We start from the raw sequence: 23,939 nt of genomic DNA on the forward strand, positions 1-23,939 counted from the left end.
TCTCCTTTTCCTTTTTTTGGTAATGAGATTTCGTAGTGCATAGAAATTTTTCACCGTCAAAGTAATTCAAGATTGTTTAAAACACATATAACCTGCAATATAGACATTATATAAAATATCTAAACTTTGCATTTAAACACTTACCTGAGAAACGGACATCGGCTCTGCTCTTTCTTGATCCTTGTTTGGAAAAGTAATGCACTTTGGAACGTGGACTCAATAGTAATACAGCACCTTCAGCAAACATATTCTTATCATCTGTTTCTTTCAAACATTTTTGAGGGCTTCAAGTAACTGGCTAGTCATATCTTATACAATAATACTTTTTTTGTTGTTTAAATTCGGACTATTTTTAGATCACAAAATTGTGACAGTTGTTTCATGGTATGTTTTTTTTTTTTTTTTTTTTTTTTTTGTTCAATTAAATATTTTGAAATCTCCATGTTGATATTTTTTGGAGAATATTGATATGAGTTCATAGACCTTCGTTGTAGAACATCAATTTCATTAGAATGATTTTATTTCATTATAAGTAAACTGTATCTGATAAACTGTATCTAACTTGTTGTTGTACAACACTTCCCGAAATACAGAGTACTGGATATGTAAATGAATTTTAATCATTTCGCCCCTCCCCCCTCAGAAATACATTGCTAATAGAGAAAAGTTCCACATACACTTTTTCATAGTCTTTTACAGCCATCATTGGATCGAAAGTTTGAACAACATGTTTGACTTTCATCCCAATGACCCAAGTGCAACGTACTTCTCCACGTCTACATGATAAAGTTCAAAATTATTGTATGGTCGCTAAACATGGTGAGAATGTACCTGGTAATCTTATCACTAACTGTGGCCAGTTTTATACAGTATTTGTTTATTTTGCTCCAGTCACAAGTAATTCGTCTCGTTTACTAAGCCTGTTATATTTTTGGTTATACAAGGTTGTTTCTCCAGGAGATATAACTTCTGTATCATGTAGCCATTAGGATATCTGGATCGTGTAAAGCATTTTAGTTTCTGAGCAGAAGACTACGTTTGGTGACGTTGTTTGGTGATCCCGAACACCTTTTTGATGTTTTTTACAAATGACAAAGCTACTTTAAAGGAAGTGAAACAGGAAAAAAGAGTTGTTTTATAAAGTTATAACGTTTAAGAACAATATAGTGTGTATTCGAATTTTTAAGGGTGGAAATAGGTAAGTTTCAATACATTCTATTATCTATTTAACAGTTCATATCTACATAGCATCTTATTATCTATGATCTATTTACATATCTATTTAGCAGTGATATCTTAATTCACTTTTCTTTCTTCTGTTTTCAATTTTCATTTCTACGTTTAACTGATGCAAATAATTCCTGTCCTATTGCCATATATAATGTGACATCGACGTATTTCATATTTGAAAACTCTTCCCCGTCTAGATTTAAATAATAATAATAATAATAATAATAATAATAATAATAATAATAATAATAATAATAATAATAATAATAATAATAATAATAATAACAAGAAGAAGAAGAAGAAGAAGAAATCTGGGTTACTCACGGTAAAGTGGCATAATTTGAAATTTTGTTTGGACACATAATAGTAACTTACACAGGCCGGGCTTGGGCCGGCCGACTCCGCTTTCTCTTCAGGTCGGAGCGGGCTCGGGTCGCTTACTTACAGTTCTTTAATAATTATTGACTTTCGTTAAACGATAATTGGAATAAAGTCAAACATTGAAGTCTGCGTGCACGGAGATGGGATGTAATGCATTAAAAACAACGCAACATTTACAGTTGGTGTTACTTAGCGGTAGCTAACTTGTTTATCGGGCCGGACCGGGCCGGACTCGGACCCAAAACGTTCAAAACGTTTAGTTCGCATTTTTGCCACGGCTCAAGACATTTTGGCAGCACTATAAATGGGTTATCAAAGACAAAACAACCGAAATGTTGTTAGTTTGTTAGCCGAAGTAACAGAAGTTTCCGTCAGTCACTATTTACCAAACGTGTGTGCCACATGATGCATATCTGTGTTTAAATATTAATTAATGCATTTTGCATTCTGTATATATACGGATATTTGCTCTCTTATATAAATTTTGTAATTTTTGCTCTACCCAAAATTGTGCAAGAGGCGTTTATTTTTAACCAAATTATCAAATGCAAAAGTACAAGCAAGTCTTCTATCGCAAAGCCAAAGGACGTGATATGTACTGTATATAAATGTCACGGTCGAATTACAATGTTACAAGAATTGCTGATTGGTTTATTTAAAAGAAAATAGGGAAGGAAACTGTTTTGTTTGTTTGTTTTTATTTATCATCATGAAAAGATTACTCCCGTCGCCCAGCATACAAATGTCAAGGTTCATAGTATATTCTGCTTGTGTTATTAATATTTCTTAACTGTTTTAGAGTTATGAACAAATTTATTTATTTATTTATTTATTATTTACTTATTTGTAACCATTTATATAATTGTGCTGTCCATTCCATAGTAGGAAGGTTTAGGTGTCGACTGATTTATCAAGGATCATTGGGTAGGTTAGGTGAATAGTGACTTCCAAAGAGGGTACGTCATGGAAGGACTACGATGAACGACTTCCATCTTGTTTTCGTTCCCAATCAAAATTTCAGTTATTACAAGAAACGGATTGTAAAAAGCACTGCAAAACAAATGACGCTTCTGGTATATATGATATTTGATATTTTTAATATAGGATGTCTTCCAGCTTCCGACCGTTTGCTCTCCGACTGACTGTCTTATCAGTTCTATCTGCGACCGAATTCCTTCGGATTTAGATGGCACATCAAAATAACTATTTCTCTTCCAAAACATAACGATTTGTGACGGAACGGATTATAGGAATATATTATGACAAATTTAGATGTCACTTTTAAAATATGCTCACCAACAACGAAAGAAACAAACACATAGTATGATTCATATTGAATCCTATATATGTCTACAACTATACAGCTATGACGTCTTTGTAATTTTTAGCTCAGCACTGAATTTTGTGCCAATGAAAGAAAATAACATATTGATCTTAAATTTTGAAAAGAAAATATTACTGGTATCTCTGTACTATTATTTTAAATGTAAAAGATGCAAAATTTGTGTGTCATTTTAGAACTGAATAATAGTAAGTTGGTTAGCTAGATGCATGTAAATGTAGTTCAGAATTCATGTTGGTTCACTTTTAAAAAATATGCATAATGAGGTTTATCATATACTAGCTACGACATCTCGGACCACAACAATGCTTAAATGCTTGCTATAACCATGTTTTAGAGTTGGGACGCATCGACGCAACGGATTTTATAGAGGGAGCTGCGGTATAGGTTTCACTCTTCTTCCCCTTTCTCTAAAATCATATGCGTCGGTACAACCCAACTCTAAAACATGGTTATTTGGATAGACAGCGTACTAGTACCTTTAATATTTGTTTAACCTCCTTTGAAATCTCTCATAGTATTCGTGCTAGACAGCTTCAAAGTTACGATTTTCTCGATGTCGGAAAGTCGTAACTGAAACAACGCGTTTTTCGCCTTATGTTCATAGGAACTTTTTTCGTTGTTAAGGTGTGAGGATTTCACCAATGGATTTTGGCTATATAATAAATGAACACCCTGTGTATATATAAAATAACTGAAATTCACCCATATGAGTGTCGAATCCATAGTTTTTGAGGTCGCTGAGATGAACACTGACACTTCGGATGCCGTTTAAATCCAAATTCACCCCTTTATATCCAAAATGAAACGTATTCTCCCCGCGCCAAGAATGGATATTCGCTAGTTAAGAATTAAAATTGCACAAGGATTTTTTAAATAGATTAATATCCTAGTTGTTTTGTGAGGCTATATTAGGAACACCTATTAACTAATAGACAGACACTGTAACTTTGTTTTTCCTCCCAGCGAACGTTAGAAGGCCGTTTAGATTTACCAATCTCCCACTCCCGACTCACTCACTGCAAATTGTTATATCATCAGTTTCCTCTTCGTCATGCGAGTGACACCAGTTAGTAGTAGTTTATATGTCTACCTGCAACCGCAGCAAAATTCGTTGACCTTGTCGCGTATTTTTTTTTTAAACTCTGTACTATAGACACATTTTTGTATTAACACTTTGTGAAATGAAAACCTGCAGTACTGGTGGTTCTGTTTATTACATAACTTTTCTATACTGTTGTGTTTTCATGTGACAACAGTGATGCTTCGTAGAATATATGCAATTACTAGACTACTTCTCTTGTAAATACATCAGGGTTGCCAACCTCAGAGAACAAAATTATCGATTTTGTCTTTAAAACTATTGTACAATACAAAATTGTACAATTATTGTATAATACAAAAAAATTATCGCATATTCTTTTTACAAGTGATTATTGTAGATCAAGTATAACACTACTAATAATAGTAATAATATATGAGAAAATTATCTCGTACGTAATATTCAGTTTCGAACTCCAAATCGGCGGTATTGTCCTCACCACGGCTGCCAACTGTACGGGTTTAACAACTCAGATACGGGTGTACAGGTTGTTATTCAAAATGTACGGGAGAACTAATAATTTTGACACTGGTTTTCTTTTATTGGTTAAAAGCAACAATTTGATCATTATTGTTATCATTTTAAACAATAAAAAAAGTCCATATGAACATAAGGCAAAAAACGCGTTGTTTCAAATTTACGAGATGCTGAAATCAAGAAAATTGTAACTTTGAAGCTGCCTAACTCAAAAACTGTGAGAGATATCAACGGCGGTTAAAGACATATTAGAGGAACTAGTACGCTGCCTATCTAAATAATCATGTTTCAGAGTTGGGACGTATCGGCGCATATGATTTTAGAGAGAGATGAGGAACAGCGAAACCTATACCACATCTTCCGTCTATAAAATCCGTTGCGCTGATACGTCCCAACTCTAAAACATGGTTATTTAGATAGGCAGCGTACTAGTTCCTCTAATATGTTTTTAACCGCCGTTGATATCTCTCATAGTTTTCGAGCTAGGCAGCCTCAAAGTTGCAGTTTTCTCGATTTCAGCATCTCATAACTTTGAAACAGCGCGTTTTTCGCCTTATGTTCATAGGAACTTTTTCATTGTTAAGATTTGAGGATTTCACCATTAGATTTTTGGCTACATAATAAATGAACACTCTGTATAGATATCTAGTTCTGCACAATGGGAAAGTAGCTAAACTGTTAGTTGTCCTTCTCTCTCCTAATAGGGGGAAGTAAATCATGTGAATGGTATGATGCAATTAAACTGTATATAATTTAGAAACAGCACAAAAAGTGTATAGGAAGGTGCGCAAAAGTCGAAGTTTTTTTCGTTATAATGCTTTTATTATACTAGATTACTTTTCTATTTGTTTTAAATCAGTCAAGTTTTACACCTTAAATTTCACGCATTTCCTTCCCAACTAGAGCACTGAAATTTTCCACATGTGCTTAAAAGCGATGATAATACAATATTTTCACATAATTTTCCATCTATCTTATTGTTTCACTGTGAAATTAATAAAATTAATTCTTTAGAAATAATTATCGAGCACCTGCTCTTTATACAACCCGATAGCACAGAAGTTTGGTTGGTTGCAGACAACTAGGCGTTTCGGATTTCTTTACATCAAGTTTGAGCTATTTTTCTTTTTGTAATAAGGAGAGAAATTACTATCTTCCACAGGGCACTTAAATATATTAAATAAAGACTAAGAAGTAAAAAAAAAAACTAATAATCATTATTACAAAAAGGAAATATCTCAGTCTGTGAGTAATAAATTAGCATTCGCTGCTCTGCTGCGTGTGTTGCATAACGCAAACAGATGGTACTAGCGTACAGGGACTTAGTAGATTTAGAATTGTTGTGTCTTAAAATTGTAACTTAAATGCTGCATTATTTCTGCTTAATTACTTCAAAATACAAGGGCCGTAACCACATTTAGAATTCAGTTTAATTATCTGAAAATTGATACTGATCATCTTGAAAATGAATGTGCTTTCGTGTTTATTATTAAGACAGAGTCCATATGTATATAAGACTGTAATTACTTAAATATATATTGCATGCGAAGCACAATATAATTTAGTAACTGAGCAACATGAATACGGTATATAAACTATAGACAGGCCTACCTTTAGGACAATGCATTATTTAACCAAGTTTATTGCCAACTCATTTACGCCATGGACGCCATCACCCTGAACCCTTGGACACCAGCACATTACCATGAACCACATTTAGATTTCAGCTTTAATATTTGAATAATCACAAGTTAGTTGGTAGGAAAACTTATAACTTCTTAATTACCCACGGTTTTAACCTATTGTATATAGTAAGTTGAGAACTTGGGAAAAATAACTAACCACGAAAGAAACTTAAAAAAAACACTTCTCTAATATTCATTAAAAAAAAGTAATCCTCAATCTTAGAAAGAGCACCCAATGCTTTTAGTCTTAATAGAAAATATTACTTTCAAACTACCACATTTACATAATCCCGTAAGGGATCATTTGTTCCTTATTGTGCTGCTGATATTCTCTTGTCTTCAAATTTTCAGACATCCGGTAGAGGTCGCAGCGTATGCTATACCGAAATCAACAATTCGACCTTTGGTTGCCGCTACGCCAGTCAAGATGGTGTAGTGTGTGTTTGTAATCAACCCTGCTTAATTTGATTTGATATTAGCGTCCTTTTTAGCAGCGAGACTGTATGAGACGTGGATCTACAGCTTAATATGAGATCCGAATCATATGAGCTCCCGCTGGGAATCGAACCCGGGTCTCCCTCGCAAAAGGCGCGTGCGCTAATCGCTTAGCCACGAGGGAGTTCTCAACCCTGCTAATGTATTACGATTGATTAATATCATGCTCTGACGAACTCTTCTTTATGAAGATTACAGTAGATGGTATCCGTGTAGAAGACGGGTCATTAGCACTTTTTTTTTTTTTCTGGTTTTGTCTATTGAGAAGAGGCGATAGTAATAAGGAAAGTGAGTTCTACTTGCAACTTTCTCCTAACAAGAAGGTGAACGTCTCAAGTGTTATCAGTCTTTGATGACAACATAACTGACGATCATCATAGCAGAGATTTCAACACATATTACAATCTTCTGAAAAGATGCCCCAAACTAAAGGAACATGGGGTTCTTCCGCTCATTACTGGCATGTAGTGCTGTACATAGAGAAACATTACAGCGTCAACGGGATTTATTACTGTACTCAAAGTACGAAACGATAAAGATGACGAAGAAGATATGATTCGAAGCAATCTCAGACATTTGCTGAAGTTAAGACATATCACGACGACAGAAAACATCCAAATGGGTTCTGTATAGAATTGTGATCATATTTAATTCAAGTATGAGCAGGGCTGGCGCTAGCAGTTTTGCAGCCCGGAGCGGTACTTTCACATGCCGTCCTTTTAATCCGCAAACGTTATTTTGACAGAAAACCTTCAAGTATCACGAAAAAGTAAGATGCCCCATTCAAAAACATGTATCAAATGGAACAGTAAACATAAAGAAAAATTGAATTACCTCTCTCGAATGCTTACGTAATATTTAAACGACTTCATACATGACACAATATTCAGTATGCTCGATTTTGCTGTATATCTGTGATATGCAGCAGCGCATTCAGAAAATAAAATTTTAAAAAATGCTTTAGTCACTACTAAGAATTTGAATTTTTAAGCTTATTTTATATCAAAAGGTGTTTCCAATAGAGTATAGAGCATGAAGATAATATAGCGAATTAGATATTACGGCAAAACTAAGTGATTATCCTAACCCTTATAATGTACTAAAACACAATAGAAATACATAAATTTAACATACGTTAATCAAAAGAAACTTTTCTTGCTTTGATATGAGCAATTAATTCTTTTGTCGCATTCGCGTAGTTCAATATTTCAGCCAATTCGTGTTCTATTGATATCATCACTAGACCAGTCAAGCGTGTTTCAAACATGCAAGAACGTAGATAGTTTTTTTTAACAAGCTTAAGTTTCGGAAAACTTCTTTCTCCACTTGCCACTGTTACCAATTAAGGTTAATAAAATCGCCAGTGCAACAACGACATTGGGAGCAAAGTCATGTTCCTTAGTTTTAAAGTATATTTTGGTGAACTTTTAGGCTTAATTAGAGCGAATAACACTTTCAGTTCGTCTTTCAAGTCACTGGAGTTAATATCTTTCGATTCTTCATGTGTTAAAATGCCGACAAGTTTGGTACACTTTTCAGAAAAAAGTTCAGGTGGTATATCTTTAAGATTACGTGTATCGTAAAAAAATCGAAATGCTCACTGTGGTGTTTAAGTTGCTCAAACCTATCTCTTAAAGGTAATACAATCACGTCTAGAACTTTGTAATAAAAATTGATCTTGTATCTTGCTTGTGGATAATCAATAGCTTCATCCTCTGCCTCGTACTGAAACTGTCTCTTCTTTCGACTTCGAGTTTGCACTGTATTACCTATCCTTGGATCATCCATATCTAATGCTGATGCCTACTCCATCGCATCAACTAAGATTGAAACTTTGTATTATTTCTGCTCCCCTCAAAGTATTCAGATATATCTTCAGGAAACCCGACTGCCTTTAACACTTGAGAATCAATGCTTTGGAGACTTTTGCTTACTATGTTTATGTGGAGTAAAGAGCTATGCATCAGATAACGATTGAGCAAAGGAAAATAAAGTCACACATCGGGTTTGCTATATCTACACAGAGTATCGCGGGCGGCCATTCTATCTGTTCTATTGTCGTTACTTATTTGAAGTAAGGCATCATAAACCTTCCCTATTTGATATCTAAGTGGAGTCAGAGCATCAATTCGGCTCTTCCACCTTATGATGCTTAATGCTTTTAAAGTGAGACTGCTAATATGTGCCTTTAGTATGGCCCAACGTTGAACTGACACAGAAAATATTCATAAATTTAACTATACAAAAAAACGTTTTAACCATACAAAATACTTTTCTAACCATAGAAAAAAAATGAAACTGCGTACTGAAATGCTGTGGCTGCTTCGTTAAATATAAGGTTTAGAGAATGGCTACTGCAAGGAAAATAGAAGGCCCGGGAATTTATTTCTAAAATTCTCTTCTGAATACCTGAATGTTTGCCTTTCATATTGGAACAATTGTCATATCCTTGGCCCCTCATGTCTACGATAGGAAAGTTCATTTCCTTCAGTTGTTTAATTATTACTTCTGTTAGTCCTATATCAGTGGTGTCTGTTACTGGTACGAAACCAAGAAAGTGTTCGCAATTTTTTACAAGACATTCTTCATTATTGTATGCAATTTGTACAAATCGAACGATTATTGTCATTTGCTTTGTACCAGAAATATCTGGTGTACAGTCTAAGATTATACGACCCGAGTCGGCACCCCCCTCGTGCCGGCTCTGAGTATGAGCTTTCTTTCGAAACCATATTTATTCATGAAAAGGAATAGAAACACTATCTCAATGTTGGAATCAATTAACTGCACAACACTCAGCTACACGATCGATGCTGCTATAGCCATGGATGACTGATTGCCAGACAAACTCTATATATGCTTCCAAGAACAAAATAGAAAGTTCGGACCCCGTGTATCAAAGGAAATAAACAAGTATCTTATCCCACTAAATATCTTCGTGAATGGAAATTGAGTGGGAAGATGACAAAAAAATCTAAACGCATTTTTCTTTTCGATTTTGAACCCACGTTTGTCATCCTTATTGTCTGGTTCCTGGCCAGTGCACAAAGGTGAACAAGTACTGTTGGAAGCCTGTGAGCGAAAAGGTATAATTTTTAAAATTCCTACCTAAATCTACGAAATATCCATAGCCTCTGGACATGTATTTCTTCCCACAATACAAAAACATGTCAAGAGAGTAAAAGAAGTTAAGAAACTACTAGTAATATGCAGCCAATACTTCATAACATATACTTTATCATGAGATTGAATTCTGTCATTTACAATGAATTATTTGTGGAAGTATATAACATAATACTTCGCTTCACATGACAGAACGTGCTTCGACATTGAGATTACCTTCAGAAAGTGTCATCGACGAGGCATCCAACACCAATATTAACAGCATACAGGTATGACCAACTTACTTTTCTTAACTGTGCGTTTCTTAGTTATTCATATTGTTTTGAACATTGTATTGATGCTCCTCATTTACAGTTAAGCCACTTACAGTGACACGCCTCACCCATTCACATAATTAACATATTTGCATTGCATTTAGTTCCTACAATGATCGCTGCAGTAACAATATTAATGTATGGTCGCAGTCTTGCAAGGGAACGACACCCACCAGCACCTTCAGAGGTGTCTACATGATCCTACAACTAAATTTTCACATAGATATATTTGTCCGAACCTGAATACTTTCTCCTGTTAACACCCCCTTCCCGCAAAAAGATTTTTAAAAAATACATTTAGGGCATTTCTTCTTATGTGTAGCTATATTAACAAAGGGATAAATGTATCACCTTCTGATGATTTCGAAATAACATCGAAAAATAAAAACTTAGGAGCACTTGTGGAGAAACTCGCTTCAGGGGAACCCTAAACATTTACCTAACAACTGTCTTGAACAAAGGTGCCTGAACTCATAAGGTCAGCGCTCATGCGTTCAGAACTCACGCTCACTCGATCTCACCTCCACGAAGTGAGCGTGCGGTTGAGTGAGCGCGAGTTTCAAATCATGCTGTGAGTGTGAGGTCGAGTGAGGTCAGGCCCTTTTCCACCATACTATCTAGCTTCCAACAGAGTTAGCTTATAGACACAAACCACCAGCCTCGGTTTATATCATTAGCTAAACCAGAAACTAGAAAATTGTGTATCCAAGTGTATACATGTATATTAGCAAGCAATAGTGTAATTCGAAATTTTGCAAAAGTGGGGGGCAAGATTGTCCATTGACATAATAATTTCACTTTTTCTTATTAGTAGACGAATATACAATTTATTATAAAATGTGGCCCCTCATAACGTAGTCGCCAACGCTCTCGCCTTCGATGCAAGCGGTCCCGGGTTCGATTCCCGGTGGAAGCACTCGGTCGAAAAAGTGTAAAAACGCTTTTTCAGGCCAGCCATCCTGAATGAGGTTTTCCTGGGTTTTCCTCATTCATACCAGGCAAATGCCGGGGTGGTGCCTAACTTATAGGTCCTAGGCTGCTTCCTTCCTTCCCTTTCCCGCTCGCCGAAGGACGTCATCCCTCAAAAACGTGACGGGCTAAATGGCCACAGATGTCGAAAGCCCAAAAATGTAAATCCTAAACTCCTAACAATTTATTAAAAAGTATGTGTTTTTGAAACTCAGAGGGGCCAATTGCTTCCCCTGCCCTCCTCAAATGGCGCCCCTGTGCGTAAGGAATCCAAATGTACTCTCCATAACGTAAATTCTTGCAGCAGACAATAAATACCATTCAGGTGCCACAAAAAAATGAAATAATCACGTATATGAATTATATTGTTCATTCCTTTGTTTCACGTCTCTGTACATGACGTTATGTATGATTGTCGTTCAAAAGCACAGCTTTTAATTTCAGAAAAACAAAATTGCATTGCACAATGTCTTTCTTTTTACTCAATCTCAAAGTAACTTAGAATAAGCATTTTTCCTTCGTCTTTTTTAATCAAGAAATGAAAACACCACAAGTTAATTGTATAGACGGTTTACCTAACCAAACATCCACACATGATTCCTTTTTATTTCAGATACCCGACGACATGACGAAGGCAGAAGTGGAAACAGCCAGTGTAGAGAATAATTGTCAGAATGAAAGCGAATCGCCGCCGCCACCGCCTCATACGCAAGTGGAGCTGGAAAATTTAAACCATGATAAGTAAGTTCTATTTTTCTATTATTATTATTAGAGCTGTATTTTTTTTTTAAATAATAACCCTTTCATTTTTATAAGTAAGGTGTATTTGTATGTTTCGTGTTGACTATGTAGGAAGATTTTGCATTTTAAAAAAGCAACGCATCATACATACAAGGGGGTCTTTTATGGACGCGGTCGCGGTTGCTCGACCCGCGCGTTTTCGAACTACATTGTGTCAAAATCATAGACGGATCCAGGGGAGGGGGCAAAGGACTATTAACTTCCCCAGCAGCACAACGTGACACAAGTGCCCTGTGAGAGAGAAAATTGTGACTTTTTCATCTCTCCCCTGAAGTCTGTTCTAGATCCGCCCCTGAGTCAAAGAAGTCGTTTTATCCAGGGGTGTGGATCTTTAACCATGGTAGTTGGGTAATTTCTATTTACGTTGTCATGAGACCTTTTATTCACGGCGGTTCTGTTCAGCAACCGCACGCAGTGCTGCCAACTCCCACAGTCAAACATTTTCAGTTGTTTATTATTTTTCTGAAGTAGCCGAATCCAAACATATGTGACTTTAATAGGCCTACTGAACGTTACATTGATGAAATCAAAGCAGACCCTGCATTTGGAGTTGAATTGAGTTGATTTAGAGTTTAACGTCCCTTTCAGCAGCGCGAAGGTATATGAGATAGGACCTACTGATTAACGTGGGATCCGAATCACATGAGTTCCAGCCCGGAATCGAACTCGGGTCTCCTACGCAAAAGGCGCGTATGCTACCCGGGCGCTTAGCCACGAAGGAGCTCCTCTGCATTCGGAATATGGCTACAAAACAATACATAATCAAAGTTACTGACATTCTAAAATAGTTACATAAAAAAACTGATCATCTTTACCTAAGTTTTGTATACAAATTCATATAAGCACCATCACCATAAGTACCATTAACAGGACGGAGATCCCATCCATCGCCATCTTTTACGGTTTTTCCTACTCTTGTACACTCATGTCCAAAATGATTGTCGCATATCTACGTATAACTGTCTTCTTGTAAGAATATAATTTAATAATGATTTTGCAGGGCACTTTTAATACTGATACTATGTGTATAATCGGAAAATGTATATTGGTGGTAAATTTCATAGCAAAAGAATTATAAATACGAAAATTAGAAAGAGTAAAACAAAATGTTGCTAAATAGACAAGAAAGTTTTATTTTCGTTTTATTGTTCTTATTTACTGCTCTTTTGATATAAAAATTGCCATGTACATGTCTTTGACGATTATACACATACTAACATTGTAAGAAATACCGGACAAATTTGTTATCAAATTATATTCCTACAACAACATATTTATAGACATGCGACAATAATTTTGGACATGAGTGTACAAGTTATAAAGAATAATAATGAGAAAGAAAACATCATAAAAGAAGGCAATGAGATTTCTATCCTATTAAAAGTTCTAGGTATGTTGATAGTACATATAGGGATTTGTATGGAAAACTCCAGGTTCGATTCCCGGCGGTAGCTTTCATGTGGCTCGGAATTCATGTTAAGCTGTTGGTCCACGTCTCACACAACCTCACAGCTGAAAGAAACGCTAAATTCTAATACAATCAACAAACAACCAAGTTATAAAGAACCACACTGAGAAAAAAATGTAGGTGGCGTACTTAAAAAGATATGTTACATGCGTAATTCCTGTAGTTTTTGAACTTAACGTACAGCAGACGTATAACTGAAAACGCATATTTTATAATACTTTCCGTATAGGTGTTCCATCTATTCGTACTTTCCGTGTGAAACAATGTAGGCGGTCAGGATCTCACATACAAATGGACGTATATAACACATAGCTGAGGAATGTAACATAAGTATATGCATGTGATATACGGAAAACTGTTAGATGTCAGGCATCCTGCAACGGCATGATGTAACATCTAAGAGCAGTGCCTATGTAACATACGGATAACGTATGCTCCATACTGATTTCTATAGTAAGCAAGAGGATACCGTATATTTGTACAATATACCGCTGTCCGGAGAACGGATTTTTCTCTGTGCAGCGAGTCTATTTCAGCCGATTACAAGATTCCGCTGAGTAGGTCGATAATCTTATATTTGGCGTACTTGCTCTGCTTCCCTTCCAAACATCATCATTGCCAGTAGCGTCCGCAAACACAACCATGAACACCCGAAGGGGAGGGCAGGGTGGGGACCGACCCCCCCCCCCGGTCACGAAAATATATTAAATTTCTTAAGATTTTTTAAATATAAATAAAAAAATGTCAAACATAATATAGCAACTAGGGATTTGAGCCCCCCTAGAAAATTTTCTTCGGGCGTCCATGAACACAACCGCAGTTGAAAACACTAGCGGATTCGTGGCAATCGAGTAGCCGTGAGCATAAAAAGAAGTGAAAGGCTGTGTCTTCGTGGGTCGTAGGGTTGCCTATGAAACAAAAGTACCTCGGCTGAAAAAGGTGTTGCAAAAGTGATATCTCGTCTCGAAAAATATACCTGTTTCTATTGAAAGAGCTCTGTCTTGTCTCCGTACATCGTTACAAAAATCGTGTTTCGTCACTGGGCAATCCTGGGTCGTGATTCATCCAAAATTTGGCTACCCCATCTTTAAAAAAAATAAACAGTAGTTTGCAGATGATATGGCGCTTGTTGCGGAATCTGAAAAGAAAATTAAGCTGCAAGAGTATGTGGGATGAAAATAAATATTTTTGAAAGACAAAAACAATGGTAATTGGAGTGAAGCAGTACCAAATACGTGGGTCGTTCAATATATAAGTTTCCCTAAGCTGTAAAATATTTATTTTTTAACATACATTTGCAAACTATACATACATGTGTAGATGGGTCCTTCCTCACTTCTCCACGTAATCCCCATTGAGATTCAGGCATTTGTCAAATCGTTACACCAATTTGTCCAAACCCTTTTCAAAAAGTCAAGGCTCAGGCTATTTAGCACTCTCCTCACATTCGGCTTCACTTTTTCACCTGTTTCGAAACGTTCACCTCGCAATGCAGACTTTAACACCGGAAAAAGATGGAAGTAACCCGGAGCTAAATTGAGGCTGTATGGAGAGTGAGGCAGCTGTTTCCACCCTGATTCTTTAATTTTGTATCTTGTTTGCGTGCTGAGTGGAGGTAGACGTTATCATCAAGAACAAGAGAGCAGGTCGTTTATGTCGAATTGCGTTTCCCTGAAGAAGAGTTCAAGTTCGACATAAGCGACTTGATCTCCTGTCTACTGGTGATGAAGTGGTGAAACGGAATGTGAGGAGAGTAATAAATAGCCAGAGCAATGATTTTTTGCAAAGGGTTTGGACAAATTGGTGCAACGGTGAGATAAATGCCTGAATCTCAGTAGGGATTATGTGGAGAGGTGAGGAACGACATGCCTTGTTTACAAATGTATTTTTAAAAATACATATTTTAGAGCTTAGGGAAACTTTATATATTGAACAACCGACATATAGAAGTAGGAGAGGAGAAAATAGAACATGTAACTATTTTTTCGAAATCTAAGTAATATTATTAGCGAGGACGTGAAATGTGAACGTGAAATAAAAGCAAGGATAGGAATGGCCAAATAAATATTTCGAAAGATAAAGAAAATCGGAGTTGTGTATCTTTGAATAAAGAGTTAAGAATATTTTGTGTTGATTATTTTACTTTATGAGGCGAAGTACTGGGTTTCACTAGCGACTTTTGTTTTTCAAAAACTTTTCAATTCTAGTAGTTCGTTTACGAAAAATGCATTTTTTCGTGGTAGTTATTTCCAAAAACTATGAATTTCTAATTAAGATTTAAATGCTCGAAAATAGAAACAAAAACTAGAGCCTTATTATTGTTTAAACAGACTCCTTTAAATACTAATTGTGAATGTAATAACTTCCGCTTAAATTGCACTTTTGTATTCATTACCACTGATGACTATTGAGCAGATTCACGTCATTTATATTTGCGCCAACGAATCTTATTCACCTTTCTTTGATCCATGACTTGAGTCTGTTATCTAGATGCATGGGTCAAGAGTCGCGATAACTTTATCTACGCTGCTGAGCTTCTGCTCAACTAAATATATTGCATGCAGAGAAAAGGAATAGAAAGCCTCTAGCGATACAAAAATGAAGAGAATATAATATAATTCGTGATCACAAAGATTGTTATATAATAATCATAATAATACAGTCCCGAGAAGTCGGTCTAATGTGGACCGAAGGATAGCCGAGTTTGTGAAAATGCCGGGTTATCGGGAATGTGGTTTAAAAAAGAATAAGTACCAGTGTTTCCTTAGAAAATACAATACTGTACTTGTATGTATTGGTTCTTTGAGAATACAACAGAGAATAAATTGTCCAATCACCCTTAAACAAAGGAACTTTATGAAGGCATAGAGACTATACATGAAAATGAAAATTAATGAATACTCAGACAGACCTCAGAAAAATAAATTTATGAAGGCATAAAGCTGTCTATAATGAAAATTAACTAGCACGTGGGGTTTCTTCGCCCTTCCAGGGTGCGGCCGAGTTATCCAGTGCTGAGTTTTAGGTCTACTGTAATACTGCTATTACTATAATAATAATAATAATAATAATAATAATAATAATAATAATAATAATAATAATAATAATAATAATAATAATAATAATAATAATACAGTAATAATAATAATAATAATAATAATAATAATAATAATAATAATAATAATAATAATAATAATAATAATAAGCAACCTGCGCAGAGACTCGGATTCGATTTCCTGTAGAAGTTCATGTGGTTCAGATTCTACCCATTTAGATCATACGACGAGCTGTAGTCGAACGAAGTAATTAAACGTTTATTTAAAACATGAAAACCAAAAACCCCAGAAGGGGGTATGATGGCGCAATGCAAAACGCTTATCTCTAGTGCGTGGGGTCCGTGGTTCAATTCCCGGACAAGTAAGTTTGTGGTGGAGAACATCGTGTCCGTGGGTTTTCCTGAAGTACTCCCCTCTCCTTTCACATTGTCATTCCACCGATTTCTTCCTCATTATTCACTTGCTTGCTTTTTGCCTAAAGAGCATAATGGTGAGACGTTAAACTCAAAGATTTCATTTCAAAACTCCAGAAGTGTAGTGGCCTCGGGTAGCGTAGTCGCTAACGCTCTCGCCTTTGGTACGAGCGGTTCCGGTTTCAATTCCCGTGGGGCACTCAGGTCGAAAAAGTGTAAAAAGCTTTTTTAGACCAGTCATCCTGAATGAGGTTTTCCTGGGTTTTCTTCATTCACACCAGGCAAATGTCGGGGTGGTATCTTCCCCAATCCTTTCTTCCTTCCCTTTTCCCCGGATAGTGTGCTCGCCGAAAGACGTCATCGCTCAAACGTGCCGGTCTAATATGCTCATAGATGCCCAGAATATAAATCCTAAATTCAAAAGTGTAATCCCTCAGTACATTTTTCCTGCGCAAAGATATTTCTTGCATTTACATTCTCTTGTAGATTAGACACTATCTAACTTCTAAATACGCTGTCATTTCCTTATTTCAAGTTGATTCCAATGGTTTAAGGTGTAGATTCACGTCTCATATCATCTCGATGTTGAAATGACACGTTAAACATCGAACCAAGATGCGTGAATTTTCTCGAGGCTCTGCCATTTCTCCCTCATTCTCATTCCACTCATTATTTCATCTTCATTCACTTTCATTAATTACCCTTCCCTTTAACCTAAGAGGCATAATTATAGAATATAAAACTAGAAATTTCATTTCATTTCTCAAACCAACTGGATAGTATCCTTGATTGTAATTGCCACGTGTGGTCTCACAGGTGCAGCACACTCTTGTGAGTAACCAACGCTGGCTCCTTCTGTTACAATACATGTTGCATTCATTACAATTGCTGCTAGTACAGGTTCTCAGTGATAGTAGGAGACTGTAGTGCATCAGTTGGTGACTAGTTCACCAGACACAAAGCATGATTTTACGTGGAAACAGAGATGGTCTTGAGATGTGGGACACAAGGTCACGTAGTGACAACCAATCTACCAACCATGTGTGATACTGGACCGTAGATTTGGGACTATCATACTGGACCGAGTTCTCGTTATTCGTAGGTGTTTGACTAGATACGTGTATGTTACGGTGCCTAGACAACAACGACAAACAGGCTGTTATTTGTTGTTCTTGTCGGCTGCCGACAATGTATGGTGTACTCACTTGCCCAACTTCTGCAATCTTCGCTATGTGATGCAGGTGAAGTTCTCGGAAACCTGAAAGCGTTCGGGAAGTTTACCACACATTTGACTGCTATTGTCCTCTATGGCTGCCTTCAGGACCTCGTCATCCAACACTTATGGTCGCCCTGTGGCACTTCCCAACCTGAACTTCTGGAATCAATGCCTGATGGTGCGTTAGTTCACGGCAACTTCTCAAAATGCCTGGCGTATTTGATAACATGATGCCGCAGCTGATAAACCCAACCTTAAAATTACACAGCAAACAACCACAAACGAGCTGTTTCTACACCTCCATTTTCTTCGACGCTGGAGAGCTACAAATAGTTTCATTGAATAGTGTTTTCTATATTAATTACAAAGAAAAATGTTGGGTTATTCTTTGATTTCTGTAATGTTTTCACAAGCGTAAATTAAAGAATGGAAAAAGCACCATCCACCATTCACCTGGTGAGACTGAGGAAACCCACGAAAAACTCAAGTCGATAGACTTCGAAATTCAAACCTGTACTTTCCGATTACAAATCAGCGCTATCTGCTCATCTATACATTATTGTTATTTCTAACAGGGGCGGATCCAGGGGGCGATCGGCGCGATCGCCCCCCCCCCTTCCCCCAGAAGAGGAAACTTTCTTATTTTATATATATAAATAAAACCCGTCCCAAAGTTTGGAGCCCTTAAAAGTAGCAATATGACAACCCACCGCCCTCCCCAGAAGTCGGTCCTGGATCCGCCCCTGATTTCTAATGCGTTTGGCATTTTTTTTTTTTTTTTTTTTTTTTTGTGTTAGAACATTTCCAAAATAGGTGCCACAGTCTATCCGTTACAAATGCTAGTCTTTAATTATCTGAATAGTATTGCATATTAGAATATTTGAAATAAGATACGATCATTTACTCTATTTTAACAAACAAATTGATCGTTGGTTAGTTGCTGATAATAGGAACAATAATAATGAAACTATGGAAGAGTTTGTTGGCATTTTATTATTATTATTATTATTATTATTATTTTGACTCTACATCAGAGCTTTCTAATTCCTTTTCAATTTTTGACACACCAACTATGCATGCAATTTTCTACGACACATCTATAAAAATTTATTATTTTTTTGTCTTTCTTTTTTCGTTTTATTCGTCTTTCGGTTGTTTTTATTTTCATAGGAATGCAAAGTTACATGCCGTGTTTGATGATCACAAACGAATATTATCAACGGAAAAGCAACTGCCTAACTATCAAATAATGAAAAAAATAGTTATCGTTACCAGGATCGTATTTACGCATGGTCCAACATGAGGCATGGCCTAGACCGCCAAATTTTCTGGTGCCAATGTTTTCTTACACTCCAGTTCTGGCAATTTTAGAATTTTTTATTATGCACGCGCTTATGAATATGACACAGGATTTTTAAAATTTTATCCCGAAACGAATTGCAAATCGTTTTCATACACTTGGGAAAGGCTTATGATAGAGTGTCCAGATAAGAAGTATTTCGATGCATGAAAGAAAAGGAAATTTCTAAGAAAATATGTACGGCTCGTAAAAGATTTCTACGAGGGGTCATGACACCCAAGTGAAAAGTAGTGTGAGTATGACAGAAGGTTTTCTTGTGAAAATTGGTCTTCATCAAAGATCAGCTGTCAGTCCATAATTGTTCAATTTAGCAATGGGTGTGTTGCGAAGAAAGTAAGGAGTAGAACACATGAAATATGCTGTTTGCAGATGATGTTGTTATACGTGAAACATCCAAAGATAAGGCAAAGAATAAACTGGAATAATGAAGAAGGATATTGGAAAAGAGAGACGTGAGGATAAGCAGAACAAAGACAGAATATATGACATTTGACAAAGAAGATAAAAGCTTCTTGTGGTTACAAAGACAGAGGCTACCTACCTCGAAATTTAAGTATCTTGGATCTACTTCTATCAGAATGGAAGATTATACAGAAACACAACACAGAACACAATCTGACTAGCTAAACTAGAGAACTATAAGCGGGGTACTATATGACTATAAAGTAAGTTTTAAGTTAAAAGGCTATGTGTGTATATATAAAATTAGTCATGATATATACAGTAGTGAAACTTAAGTAGTCACATAGACCCAGAAAAGAAGCTGGAAATAGCAAAGATGGGAATGTTAAGATTGATGTGTGGGGTGACGGGGAAGGATAAAATAAGAACGATTATATAAGAGGCACTGTTAAGGCGGCGGGACCCTTGAATAAAATGTTGCAAGAATGGAGGCTGAGATGGCTTAGATATGTAGCATAAAGAAACAAAGACTACGTGGGGTAGAGAATTGGAACTTTGGAAGTACCAAGTAAAAGGAAGAAAGGAAAGGAAGACACAAGATGAGATGAAAGAACAGGATACAAAATTATCTGAAGCATAGTGAAACAGAGAATAGAGGACGCCCAGGATAAAGGAGAGTGGAGGAAAATTAAATACGGGAATGCCGACCCCATGTAAACATCAGAAAAAGCGAAGAGACAAAGAAGAATTGTGCTTATATACTGTTAGATATTATATTATTTATTGTATATATATATATATTAGGGTGGTCCTTATTTATATGGGTAAAAATAAATTTAGGAATTTCCTTGGACTCACCCCCTAAAATGGTTCCATATGGGACAAAATTAAGCCAGGAGAAAAATTAGATCCATTGAATAATTTTAAATGGTGCCCCAAATGACCAAAAAATTTTGAATGCGTTTACAATACATAGTATATACTATGGGGGAAAAGCTAGAATAAACTCTTGTAATTTGCAAACGGCTTAAGGGAATGGAAAGATATCTTGGATAATGGAACTAGAGGAAATGACCAACCTAATTTTGTATAGCAGTATTATGGCGGCCATATTGAAGTCCGCCATCTTGAATTCAGATCAAAATTTTCAAATAGGAAGAGGGTCATGTTACATATTATTTTGAGGTGGCGTTTTCCCAGAAGCACAAATCTTGTATTATTTTCAAGCTACCAATAATCTTGTAAGAGTTATTACGTGTGAAAAACGAAATGCTTCGATGTAATGTTATTTTATTGTAGTTATGGACCACAGATTTCTAAGAATTTTGGAAGTATTTTACATAAACTGGAAACAAACTGCTAGAGAAAGTTAAATCTTTGTTTCCCCATGAATTACCAATAAGTTTTTTCCATCAAGATGATTCATAGAACATTATGAGGAAAAAGAAAAAATATAACATGGAAGAAATTGAAATATCCCTTATTTATGTAGTACTGTAGCTTTGGGGTAAGTTTTCAATAGGTTTTCAATGTTATATACTACAGAGTTCACTTTTGTCACGTCTAGGAAAAGATTATCTATGAGAATTCACTATGTGCAAAATAAACTTTTTCTGATACTCATTTTTCGTAAAAACGATGTTGTAATCTTCTGTTAGTTTCACTCCCCTTTCTGCTGCATCGTTTATTACGGAGATGAATTTAACTATTGTCTTTCCTTGAAGATAGTCATCGTTGTCTGACCATGAAATCGGATCACACTCAAGAAACCCTTTGGGTATTTTAAATCTCACGAGAAAAAATTGTTTGTTGTATCAAGATCACTGATTTCTCTTTTCGCAAGAATTTTTATGGTATTATCCTTGAGTCATGCCTCTTTCCTGTTTCACGGTTTCTCCTTATAGTTTTAATTCTTTCAACCAATTTTTGTTCTTCCACTATGTTAACTTCATCATCAAAAAACTCCAATGCTACGTATTCCTCCTTCAAGTACCAGAGATGCCGAGAAAATTTAGAAAGAGCCACTTCAGATAATTCATTATCTATTTGCCTATAACTGTACAAAGCTTTCAAAAATTGCAGGTCTTGTAATGGTGAATGGGATACTTGATCACATTTAAATCGAGCTTGGACATATAGTCGTATCAGAAAAGTTCATGCTCTCCGAAGACCCGTTTCTATTTGCTTCGTTAAACGAAAATGTTGGCGAAAGAGAAATATTTTTAAACAGTATATTGCTTTTCCCATCTACCTTGCATGGTGAATTGCTCCAGGCAAACGAAAGAAAACTCTTCGAGGAAGTATGCCATCCAAGAATGTCAGTTCTAAAAATTTACTGCAATCTTCTCTGCGGTGTCCTGCGTCTACAAGTTTGATAGCAAAATTCAATACTTAATTTCTTACATCTGAAATGTTGTTCCTTACGTCATTATCATCATCAATTCTGGAATAAAGTTAGTACAATCTATTTTAGACCAATCGTTCTGAAAATGCTTAAATAGGGGAACGTCCGGTCCAGATGCAAACGAAACACAACACTTGTCAAATACACATTTTAAAACCAATTCATAAATGTAGTGTCTACAAGGAAGGTATAGAAGATCATTTTGGAGCATCTGCTCTGGCAAAATGAAAGCACCGTTCACATGACACATATTGCAGGGAATAGTGTGACAACAAACTGCCTGCACGAACTTTACCAAGTTCCATTCTTCAAGCTAATGAACTGTAGTAGAAATAATATGTTCGTACTCCTCTTCATGATGACAAACTGAGAACACCAATTAGCCTCTCATGAACATCTCCTGTAATAAATATTGATAACCCGTCGATAGTTTCTCTACCAGTCAAATTCGGCAGTAGTTTTCCGTCTCATTGCACAACTAACGCACTTGATGCACTCCGAAATTGTGTTTGTGGTCTTATGCAACTTCGCTACGGATTTTCTCTCAGCATCGATGCATATTTATTACTAGTTCCTTTACATTATGGCCTAATGTTTCTGCCGTCGCTGTCAGAATATGTATTCTCGTTCTACCAGTGGACTTGTATCGATCAAGAGCAACCTGTCTTGGAGTTTTAAAATTAGTTTTTCCCCTTTTACATCTCTTGCAGGGTCCGGGCGCACACAGGCACATATTTACATTTTATCTTACATACTCAACTGGGTTTTCGTCTTCATTTCTTGAAATACTTACCTCCGTGTATTTTGGTGTAAAATTCATACAAATCATTTTCAGAAGTGCATTTTTCTTTTGCGTTCCTCTTTCTAATGAAGCCGCGCATATCCCTCTTGTTCTTTTCGACCCAAACTCATGTCTTTACATTTAGTTGTGTAAGAGTTATTACTTGTGAAAAAGGGAAATATTTTCATAGGTAATAATTCTTACACGACTAAGGCTATCTTTAAAATAGTGCCAGATTTGTGTTTCTGGTAAAACGCCACCTCAAAACGATATGTCACATGACCCTCTTCCTATTAGAAAATTTTGATCTGAATTCAAGATGGCGGACTTAAAGATGGCCGCTGTGACAATACTATACAACATTAGGTGTGTTTCTTCCTCTAGTTCCATTATACAGGGTATTTTTGGGTTCCCTTAAGCCGTTTCTAAATTACAAGATTTTATTCCAGATTTTTCCATATATTATGTACTGTAATCGGATTCAAAATTTTAGGTCGCTTGGGGCACCATTTAATATTATTCAATGAAGTTAATTTTTTTCCTTCTTTAATTTAGTCCCATATGGAACCATTTTAGGGGGTGAGCCCAAAGAAATTAGGAAATCTAAAATTAAGGACCACCCTAATATATACCGGTATATATATATATATATATATATATATATATATATATATTATTCCTTTTCCACTTAAATATTGGTCGTTTACTTCAAATTCGTTTACTTTATTTCAAATTCTGTACTTACTGATATTGAGAGGGTGGTATTTTTTATTTTTTTTTTTAAATGGGCAAGGGCGGTAGCGGTACAAATGTCTGATTTTACAGTTTTGAAAGATATAAATACCTAATTTCTATAATTAGTCTCAACTTTCTCCCGATGCACCAGTAGTTCCGTCGTGGCACGACATTTGAAAATGGCT

General features: G+C 36.0%; 2 protein-coding genes across 4 annotated transcripts in view; one reads left to right on the forward strand and one right to left on the reverse strand.

The window, feature by feature from the left end:
• Positions 1 to 183, reverse strand: part of LOC145662439 (proton-coupled amino acid transporter-like protein pathetic) — a 409,124-nt gene extending 408,941 nt beyond the window's left edge. Inside the window, exon 1 of the mRNA XM_081728010.1 lies at positions 145 to 183. Coding sequence (XP_081584136.1) covers positions 145 to 159 — 15 coding nt within the window. The 5' untranslated portion in view covers positions 160 to 183. The remainder of the gene's footprint in view (positions 1 to 144) is intronic.
• The window catches only part of LOC145662437 (proton-coupled amino acid transporter-like protein acs), a 67,013-nt gene that overhangs the window by 16,391 nt on the left and 26,683 nt on the right, over positions 1 to 23,939 (forward strand). For 2 of the 3 annotated variants that reach the window (XM_081728007.1, XM_081728006.1), the window contains one exon: positions 11,732 to 11,859. In XM_081728007.1, the coding sequence (XP_081584133.1) occupies positions 11,744 to 11,859 (116 nt within the window). In that variant the 5' untranslated portion in view covers positions 11,732 to 11,743. Of the gene's footprint in view, positions 1 to 965; positions 1,199 to 11,731; positions 11,860 to 23,939 lie in introns of those variants that run through there. The other variant, XM_081728008.1, reaches the window with a different exon arrangement.

This window comes from Thermobia domestica, chromosome 10 (genome assembly GCF_964235325.1).
Source record: "Thermobia domestica chromosome 10, izTheDome1.hap1.1, whole genome shotgun sequence".
Lineage (NCBI taxonomy): Eukaryota > Metazoa > Arthropoda > Insecta > Zygentoma > Lepismatidae > Thermobia > Thermobia domestica.